The 10,297-nt window shown below is 49.5% G+C and overlaps 1 protein-coding gene across 1 annotated transcript; it reads right to left on the bottom strand.

Annotated features, from left to right (window-relative positions):
• Positions 1-4,421: 4,421 nt before the first annotated feature.
• OLIG1 (oligodendrocyte transcription factor 1) lies at positions 4,422-5,234 on the bottom strand. Its single transcript, XM_068545757.1, has one exon. It carries the CDS (start codon positions 5,232-5,234, stop codon positions 4,422-4,424), a length of 813 nt encoding a protein of 270 aa, XP_068401858.1.
• Between the last annotated feature and the right edge of the window lie 5,063 nt (positions 5,235-10,297).

Below are 10,297 nucleotides of genomic sequence, written 5' to 3'. Positions count from 1 at the left end.
GTGGGAAGATAACCCCTAGGGTCTCTTGCCCCACTGGCATTCTGTGGGAGTCAGAGACGATCTGGCACCTGTGGCCTTTGTCCCGGGCAGTGGTCCACTGTCCTCTGTGGTCATTGAGGAAAGCTGAGAGTGAAGGAGAAATCACTCCCTTTGCTTGATGCCCCCGAGCATCAAGCAGCCTGTAATGTTTAAGGACTTGGTTGTCCTGAACTCAGAGTCTGAGCTCTGGCCTGTCAACATCAGCTGGAGGCAAAGGGGAAAGTTTTCTAATGGAGGGGCCAATTCCACACGAGCAGAAAGAATTTGGCTTGATTTCTGATCAGGCATTTCAGCTTTTATGCTGGGCTTAGTTAAAAAGGACAGAATGGAAACTGCTTGAAGAAGTCATTTGCAACATCTCCATAAATAAAGAGGCTAGTTTAGGTCTTGAAGATTAATTTGCTACTCTGTTTTCACATCTTATATTTGGTAGGAGAAGCTGGACCCTGCTTGAAAACAATATTTCCCTACAACTAAAAGTTGCTTGATAAAAGTGAATCTGTGTGTTAGAAAAACATGACATTTTTCAATCTGTGGTTTCTTGAGCCTCCTTCAGTGAAGGTGGTAATCTTCTTATTGATATTTATGAGTGTGCAGAAGAGGGAAGGGGCAGTGAGCTAGCAAGAAAATGCCTTCTGGAGGAAATGCATTTTCTCAATAGATGTGCTGTATGCCATGGTGAGAAAAAGCTCTTCCTAACCATCACCTTGTTCTTAGCAAGTTCATAATGTGTCCTTGTGTGGCAGAAAGAAAAGTCCTTCTTCTGGCTGGCTTCCTTTATGGCCTATGAGGTCTAGCTAGCAGGCTAAGACTCTTGAGTATTGACTGCCAGCTTGGACCCAGCCTCACCTGCATATCTGGGAAGTCAGCAAAGACTAGATGGGTGACCCTGAACCAGACGGGCAACATGGAAGCACTGTTGTTAATAATCTGAAGTTTGGTAAAGTGAAATACTTTCCATACTTGGGGTGGAGCCTCTTTCTTGATGGGGGCACTTACCTTCTAAGTTATACATCTTACAAGGTTGTATTTTCATACCTGGTGTAATCAGTTTCCCTTGGAGGAGAACACCTCTAAATAGACCATCACTACAGGCTAGGGAAATCCCACAGTGCATTTAATCTGCTCTCTGTTTACTGATTGATTGCTCACCTGGCCTCCCGCACATATAACAACGTAATTTCTCAGGGCCTTGTGTATTTTCCCCTTAGGTTCTGTTCACTCTCGTCGCTGGGATCACAAATTGGTGGTTGGCTGGATGCAGAGAACTTTTTTTGGCGTTGAGCCACATGTTTCTTTTCATTGTGCTTCTGAAGCCGGGTGAACCTTTCTCAAGGAGCCTGTCTTACACCCTCTCTGCTTTCCCAACCGCTTCCAAGACCAGCTTAAACTTGTTCCTTCTGCAAAAAGCCTGCCTGCAGATTTCAAAAAGCAACTCCTTGCTCTACAACATACATGTCTGCACTTAAATATTGTGTCTGCAGAATATGCTACCCTCCCATAGACATATGTTCAGAGGTCTAACTTTGCATTTGGGGCACCATATATAATTGCCTTTGATTCTACAGGACTCCTGAATGCCCTCTGATGCTATTTTTCGGGATGTAAATTCCTTATAAGGAGGGGGTCTGCTCATCTTGCTTGGCACATGGGCCAATAAGATGCTACATGCAGGCAGATAACTTAAATACTTTGATGATATTCAAAATAGCCCTGCATATTCTTGTGAAATTCACTCGTAATCTTTAGTGGTTCTGGAAAGCATGATAGGTTGTGATTTTTTTCAGTTAAATAAAAAAATCACATGTAGTGTTACCTTTCCTATAAGGCACTGGTACTTGCTCCAGTTTATGAGTAGAGACAGGAGGGAGACCACCCATCCCTTTTCTGCCCTATAGCTTTCTGCTTCTTTTAGAGATGGTTTTCAAAATGAGGATGGCATCTAGGTGATATAGTCGGGACTATTGGAGGAATTGTTTATTTCTAATATCCTAGAAATATTTTTTTTCAGGGGCGACCTGATTTGGTTTTGATTTAGTTGTTCATTTTCTCTCTGTCCATTGTCAAGATGCAAGGTAAGCAAAGACAGCTGTTAAATACACAGAAGGCCACAATTCAAATTTAGTTATAATAGAAGCCTGTGAATATTCTGATGGCAGAGTCAGGAAGAATGAGAAATTCTTCCCCGAAATGGGTTGGTGCATAGCGCTACTTTCCCTCAAGTCCTCTCCTGCCCCTCCCCTTGAGTAAATAGACACTTAGCCAGGATGGTAGGCAAGGCAATTCCATCTGGCCTGCACTCCTTCCCACCAATCCCTTCTGTGTTCCCGAAGTGAATGCTCATTTTTCCTAAATGTATACATGCTTCACATTAACCAATGTGGATAAAATTGAGTAAATCACCTTATCTGGCCTTTCTTTAATTTTCCACAGGTTAAAGGGGACACTATTTCTCCCCTATGATCCCCCTACCTTTAAATGTGGTTGTATTTCATTAATAACTATGAATATTTAAATATCGCATGTGAGCAAGTCCACATTCCAAATTCTTTGTAACATCATCAGACAGAAGAGTTTTCTTCACTTGTTAGAATAAAATGATGTCCAAGGTCATAATTTCCTGGGAGACAACTCCAACCTGATTTAAATGATGGGGGGGAAAGCTCATAGCCATGAGATATTGTTTAAGCTTCTGTCCACTGAGACAGAAAAAAGTAGATTTCTGAGAAATATGATGAGTAGAAAATAATTTTATCATAAACGTATTTCATAACCCATTTTCCAGACTGTAGTGTAAAAAGACCCTCCCCCCGCCCCAGCTTGGCTAAGAACTAATTTCTGGAATTCCTCCCTCCCTCCTCTCACCCACCCATTCACCTGCGATGCCTGAACTTGACCTACAGTTTGACTCCATTGGATTATTTTACAAATCAGGAAGTCAGGTTTAAAAATCTTGACCCGTGTCATTTAATTATTACCCTTCATCCTGAGGTTCTGGATCCACCAGGGCACCTTACACTTTTATTAACAAACAAATCAGGCGGAAAATGTAAGGTTTTTACATGTTTATTTTGTTGATTCTTCACAGCGCAACGAAACAAAGTTAGAGAAAAAAATAAAATGCCAGTTAAATTCGGCTACTACCAACAACCAAAAACCTTAAACATAAAATCCAAAGCAAGCTTCTGAAAGATCATAAAATCATCTTGGGTGAAGTAATTTGTTAACGTCTGTAACAAATCAATGTACTGATAGTTCTTCAATCGCACAGCGGCCAGATGACCCGCCCCACGCGCTGGTCCAAGGACCCGCACGTGAAGGGACAGCGCGGAAAACGCCATCCCGCCGTTGCCACCGCAGCGGGGCCGCTCCGAGCAGCCTGCTGTGTGAGACTCCCGGTTCCCCTCCGCGTCTTTTAACGAGGCACAACGTTAATTAGAGATCGTGCTTTCTGACAGGACGGCAACGGCGAAACGCATTGTTACCTACTTTTTAGGACACGGGGAACCCCTTCTGCGGGGGAAAGGTGGTTGTTTTTAAGCAAGCTCAAATGTTGGTTACGCTACCTTTGGGGAAGGGGGGCACAAAACGATGAATCTTGAGTTCTAAACTGCCCTTCTAAGAAGACCCCAGGATTTCAAAGCGAATAATCGCAACAAAACACACGGTTATGCGATTATCAAAAGCTGCATTGTAATCGTCGGGGTACGAAAGCGGACTTCCCAACCCAGCACACCCATCGACCCGGGAATTGTCATCGCCCCCTCCCGTGGCACCGCGACGCCAACCGTCCAGCCGCAGAGGGTCTGTCCGTCTGCTACGCCCGAGACCTTCTGCACCGACTAAGTGGTCTCTCTCGGCTTTCTGGGGTCGGGAAGCCTCCTCTAACAGGGGCTGGCTGCTGGGAACAAGGGCGCCTATGACCTCTGGCCGAGGAGAGGAAAACACCGCCACCTCTCCCCCCCGCCCTCCGAGAGCAGCCCCTTGGTCTCCTCGGGCCTGGCCTGCCGCCGCACCCTGGGCGAGCATGGCGCCCTGAAGTCCACATCACCCCCTGCGAAGCGCGCGACTCCAGGAGCCGGGAGAGACAAGCGCTGGGTGACAGTGGCAGTGGGAGTGCGCACTTGCTGCGCAAAGCAGCTGGAATCCACCCAGAACCCCAAACAGCCCCGACGCCCTATCGAACATCCGCTCGGGTCACTTTAATTTCCCCGGGGTGGGGGCGGGGAGGGGGACGCCCAACAGTCCCTTTCTCCGGGCGAGAAAGTTCGAAATGCCCTCTTTGCTCGGCCCTGCTCTCGCGGGGCGCAGGGCGCGGGGACGCGCAGAAGCTGGGCGGCGGGAGGCCGGGCCGAGGTCGCGCCCCGGGCCCGGGCCAGCCCTCACTTGGAGAACTGCGCCTGCACCGCGGCCAGGCCCAGGCCTGCCGGGACGAGGTGCGGGAACTTGCAGACGGCGCAGGTGCAAAGGCCGGGGCTGCCCGCGCCGCCGCCCGGGCCGCCGCCGGGGAGCGCGAACTGGCCGCACGGCGGCTCATCGAGCGCCAGCGACAGGTACTTGGCCGGGCGAAGCGCGTCGGGCGGCCCCACGGCGCCGGGCGCCAGCAGCACTGAGCCCGGCGCTGCGGCGAGCAGAGGCAGGCCGGCCAGCAGCAGGCGCGGTGCAGCGGGCCCCGCGCCCTCGCCGAGCGCGCGGCGCAGCTCCTGCAGCGAACTGCCCAGCAGCAGGATGTAGTTGCGGGCGAGCAGCAGCGTGGCGATCTTGGAGAGCTTGCGGCCCGGTGCACCCTGGCAGTGCGCCGCCGAGTAGGGCAGGATGACCTCGCGCAGCGCGTCCATGGCCAGGTTCAGGTCCTGCATGCGCTTCCGCTCTCGGCTGTTGATCTTGCGCCGCAGCTGCTGTTGCTGCTCCTCCTTGGCGTCTGCCCGGGAGCCGCCGCCCGCGTGCGCGCCCGGCCCGGCTCCCGTGCCCGGCGGCTCGGCGGGCGCCTCCGTCTTCTCGCGCGCCGCCTTGGGGAGAAGGGGGGCCGTCGTGGAGGAGGAAGAGGAAGTGGAGGAAGAGGAGGAGGAGGGCGGCTGCCGGTAGCCCACTAGCTCATACAGGGAGGCCCCGAGCTGCACGTCTCCCGGCCGCTGTGGCCGCAACATGGTCGCAGGGGCCACGTTCACGCGCGCCTGGGAAACCGCATAATACATCTGGGGGACGGTGGGGAGGGCCGAAGCGCCCTTCAGGAACGCCCCGGGGTGGACCTTTCAGCAGGCCGCCCCTCCCCGCAAACCTGCGCGCGGGGAGCGGATGGCAGGGCAGTAGCCCGCGCCCAACCCCTTTAAACCCGGCTTGGGAACCTGAGGGGTCGCGGGCTGCTGGGCGCAGCCAATGGGGGCGCGAGGTCTGGCGCAGGCGCGTGCTCATTGGCCACCCGCTCCTCAGGCCGGCGCGGAGGTACTGCTGGCACCGCTTAAGGACATTATTGTGAGCGCCCGATGGAGAATCACAGGACAGGCCTCCGGGAGGGAGGGAAGGAGGGAGGGACGTGCCTTTTCGGGTGGAGTGCGGCTGTTCTTGGAGCACTGGTGGCATGGTGAGGCTAAAACTCCTGTGCCTACCTCCTTCTGCCCTCTGCCTCTGCTTTTTGGTATACATATGCGTATTGGTTTGTTTTAAATTGTGGTCAAATATGCATAACTTAATGTACCATCTTAACCGTTTATTGTACAGTTCAGTAGTGTTAAGTGCATTGTTGTGCATCCAATCCGCAGAACTCTTCATCTTGCAAAACTGAAACTCTATACTCATTAAACAATACCCCATCCTCCCTGCTACTCCTGGCAACCATTATACTTCTATGAATCCGACTACTCTAGGCCTCATATAAGTGGAATCATATTGTATTTATCTTCTAGTGACCAGCTTATTTCGTTTAGCATAATGTCCTCAATGTTCATTCATGCTTTAGCATGTGTCAGGATTTTGTTTCTTTTTAAGGCTGAATAATATTCCATTATATGTATATACCTCGTTTTGTTTATCCAGTTCTCTATAGATGGACACTTGGTTTACTTCCACCTTTTGGCCATTGTGAATAATGCCGCTATGAGCATGGTTGTAACAGGTTTTTTTAAATACGTGATTTCCTGCGAGGTTTGAGAACTAAATTTCTGGGCTCAAGGACCAGTAGCATTAGAATGGTTACTCCCAGCCTCTCCCTCTTCCCTCTCTCTGACTAAAAGGTCTTTAGGGACTAAGGAGCTTTGGGGGTGGGATTTCTTTCCTCCCCAAAAGAGACACGTATTCATTCTGTCAGCGACTCGACTCTTGCTTAAGTAAAAACTCACGTAGAAATTGGCCTTTTAGCAGGAAACAACAACAACAAAATCCAAAAACAACAACCCACCCACACACTCATATCTGTTCATGGTGGAACTGAACTTTTCTCTTCCCCAAATAAGGGAGAGATTACTCAGTGACCCTAGAAGTCTTCTATCCCAACACCAGGGCATACTATTGCAGCTTGTCATTATCCCATGGCCAAATGGCATGGGAAAGAGGACCTTTTGGTATCTGAACCTCTACCATCCAATACAGTAGCCACCAGCTACCTGTGCCTATTAAAATTTAACTATTTACAATAAAATCAAGTTATAAGTTTAGTTCCTTGGTTGCACTAGCATTGCTTCAAGTGCTTAGTAGTGGCTATAGTGGCCATCTGTTGGACAGCACAGAGACCATTTCATCATCACAGAGAGCTCTACCGGACAGTGCTGATGTTGACAGTAACTGAAAGAAAATGAGCTTCTCTACCATGGTCCCCTTTGGTGTAAGAAGAGGGATGCTGTTGAAGGGTCTATCATAATGGGGACTGATTTCAGCTCTCAGAGCCCACTGGCCATGCTTGCTGATTTCAGGGCTGCTTTGTTCTGTTTTCTTCCACCAACATTCTCCCCATAGGCTCACTCTGATCTCTGCTTCTGACCTCCAGCTTTGCCTATAACATCCTGCCCAGGCCTCAGGTTCAGCTCCAGCATTACTTCTTCTCAGAGTCTTGGTGATTTCTCATCTTCTTCCTCTCATCACGCTCTGGAGACCATTGATAGCATTTTTCCCATAGCCTAGATGGTGTTATGTGGAGGACATCTCTGCATTGGGTTGTGATTGTTTTGAGGGCCGGAATCATTTGTTCATTTCTTCATCCTCCCAAAGCTTTGCAACGACTGTGTGTCCCAGGAGTGTCTAAGAATTGGTGTGAAATCTCTACTAGCTCACAGATTCATCCCTGAAATGTGCAAACTCCAAACAGTGCTTTAATCCAAGAGTTTCCCCTGGGTTTCCTAGAGAGGGAAGGGGCCTGGAAGGACCCCCTAGCAGGCTGGGGGACTCACTTAGGGAGAGAGGAAGAGACCTCAGCAGGAAGGACCTAAGTCTCCAAGCAGAACTGTATGAGGCAGGAAGGAGAGAGACCAAGGAAATCACCTTGAAAGTTTCAAGTTTTAAGACCTCACTAATCATTCCCCCTTTTGTTAAAGCATCCTGTTTCCCAAAGCATTTCAACAGACACTTGCATTTGATTTTCACGGGAATCGTATGAGCTGGGCATTTAAAAAACCCCTGCCATAGACGGTGAAACTGAGGCTCCCAGAGGGTGGGAGGGTGGTGGGTTTCTGGGGTTGATAATGTGCCTTCAGACAGGACAGGCAGAGCTGCCCCATCGGTGGCCAGCTTCCAGAATTCTCTCCAGCTGGACCAGGCCTCTAGGAAGCTGAGGAGGGGGCCACGATGGGGATGGTTGGGGACGGGGTGAAAGGATGGATGGAGGCGGCAGCCTAGGCTGAGCCAGTATTGGGGAGTTGATGGGTTTCACCCATGTCCTAGAAGAGGCGGCTCCCAGGATCCAACCTCCATGAATCCTGCACAGCCCCCTCTGGCAAAGCTTGCCCTCACCCTGAGGACCCCTCTGTCCTGTAGCTGAGGTGCCAGATTGGGGTAGACCCCAGACACTTCACCCTCTGTCTTCCTCCTCCTCCCACATCCTAGGTGGGGTTCCCGGGGCCTTCCTCTGCCAGCAGGAAGAGGAAGTGAACGAGAAAGACAGAAGCTCAACCTGGGACAGTGGCCTAACATCCCCCTCCGTAGGCAGGGGCGCCCCGGGAATCAGAGATGGAAACACACACGTTGCTCTTCCCTCCAGAAGGGCCCCTCTTTACTGGAGGTGTCCCTGATGTTTCTCTTTAGCCCTTAACCTCCCCAAATCTCTGTCTTGGGGAAGGAGAACTCCCTTCCCCAGCCCAGGACACCATCAGCAGGACACTCTGGTCAGTGTGTATTAAAGTGCTCTCGGGTGAGCCCCAGAAGAGGGCTCCAGGTGGCCGTGTGGGCCCAGCATGGGCACAGGATTTGGCGCTTGTTGATGCTGGTGACTTGGATACCCCTTCTGCTGGACCGGAGCTCCAGCGGCATGCAGAGTGTGACAGCTGGCAAGGGCCAGCAAGCCATTATAGCCCTGGCAGGGGCCCCGTCGGCCGGCTCAAGGGGGACAGCTGCCGTGGCCTCCCACGTTCAGGACATTCTTGGGGAGCAACTTGCATCCACCATAACAACCACTCTTGTCTCTGCCTAAAGGGGTTGTATGGGTGTGTGTGTGTGTGTGTGTGTGTGTGTTAGTGACTCCTTTCACCCCAAGGAGGTAGGTGTGTCAGGCTTCCTTTTTCTTTCATAGAAACCTAAAACCTCTCCTGCCTGATCCCCCAACCCTGCCGCCCACCCCTGCTTTGGATGGAGAAGCTGGAACTGTTGCAGTGACAGACAATGGGGCCCCGATGCTTTGGTGAGTGTACAGCACCGTCCACCCCCTCTGTACGAACAGACAGGCTGCAAAGCCCCCTGTTGTCCCTGAAGAGACTGTCTTCTTGCAGAAAGCCAGCTAAGTGTAAAAGGTCGTCTTTGCTAAAATGTGCTATTGAAACTGGCTGGAGTTTAGACCTGTAATGAAAGAACAGAGTTCACTTTCAAGTGCTGCTTTCTTCTAAGAAGAGCAAAATTCTCTGGAAAGTGTCCATTACCCTAGAGGTGTTGAAATTTACACTATCGCTACGAGAAGTGGCCGCTCCATCTAATGTTTGCCCTGTATCGGCTTCCCCCATCCCATCCACACGTAACTCTTCCTGGAACACAGAAGACAGGGAAGGAGCTGTAGAGAGAGGGGCACTGAGCTCCTTTCTGGGTAGAGGAGAGGAGGAGAGAAAGAAAATGGGGGGGAGGAAGTGGCTTACCCTTTGGTAAGTGTTCCTGGATGGAGCAGAGCTCCTTAGACACATTTGGTCCATTCTCACTTGGGGACCATCTGAACAGACTCTAAATCATAGTTCGAAACAGTTCAGATTAAATAAAGATTCCTACTGGGAAAATAAGAAAGAATACGCATTTTGCTTATTTTCAAAAGGGAGTGCAAGTTAATCGAGTTGTTATGCACTGACACGATGTTAATAGTTACTTACAGTGTTATTTTAAAGCTTTGTGATGGTCACAGTTGTCTTTCTTTCCAGTGTGGAAGGGCAAAGGCAGCACAATGCGGTGGTCTCTCTTCTGGTTAAAACACTATAGATTATCAAATCTAGTGGATGTGTTTTACACATATTATATAAGAAGTTTTATTCTATTTTATCTTATTTATTTATTTTGGCTGCACCATACAGCATGTGGGATCTTCCCCAATCAGGGATCGAACCCGCATCCCCTGCAGTAGAAGCACGGAGTCTTAACCACTGGACCACCAGGGAAGTCCTCTGTTTCATTTTTAATAAATGTCATTTGGACCTCATTTTAATAAAGTTTACTACTTAAAAATTATTTCTGAGTCCAGATTTGTCCCATGCCACCTTTTCTGTGGAAAAAAGTTAAAAGTAAGAAAAGAAATTAGATAGCATCTGAGGATTTTTTCAGATTTCCTTTTAATAACAAAAGCTTGATTTGACTATTGGTGACATAACTCAAGCTGATGGATAGATGCATTTTTTTTTTTTTGAAACCCAGGGTGATGTATGTAACAGAAACAGAAATTTTTCACTGCTTCTGTGAGTACCAAATGCTGAAATTCTACACGTCACCTAGAGCTCTATAATAACATATTTTAATACCTCTCACTGTAGATTTGCAAAGAACTCTTCCTTAAAAGAAACTTCAAATAATCATTGTGGAAAGCCCAGAAAAAGAGAAGTACATCTTTTTGTTTTAAAGATGAATGGAGATGTTTCCTGCCACATCA

Source organism: Eschrichtius robustus, chromosome 6, assembly GCF_028021215.1.
Source record: "Eschrichtius robustus isolate mEscRob2 chromosome 6, mEscRob2.pri, whole genome shotgun sequence".
Lineage (NCBI taxonomy): Eukaryota > Metazoa > Chordata > Mammalia > Artiodactyla > Eschrichtiidae > Eschrichtius > Eschrichtius robustus.
Note: the sequence above shows the minus strand (reverse complement) of the source record. Positions and strands in the feature narration are given on the sequence as shown.

Excerpts from the sequence above, each read along its gene's own strand:
- OLIG1 (XM_068545757.1), bottom strand. The coding sequence starts at position 5,234 with ATGTATTATGCGGTTTCCCAGGCGCGCGTGAACGTGGCCCCTGCGACC.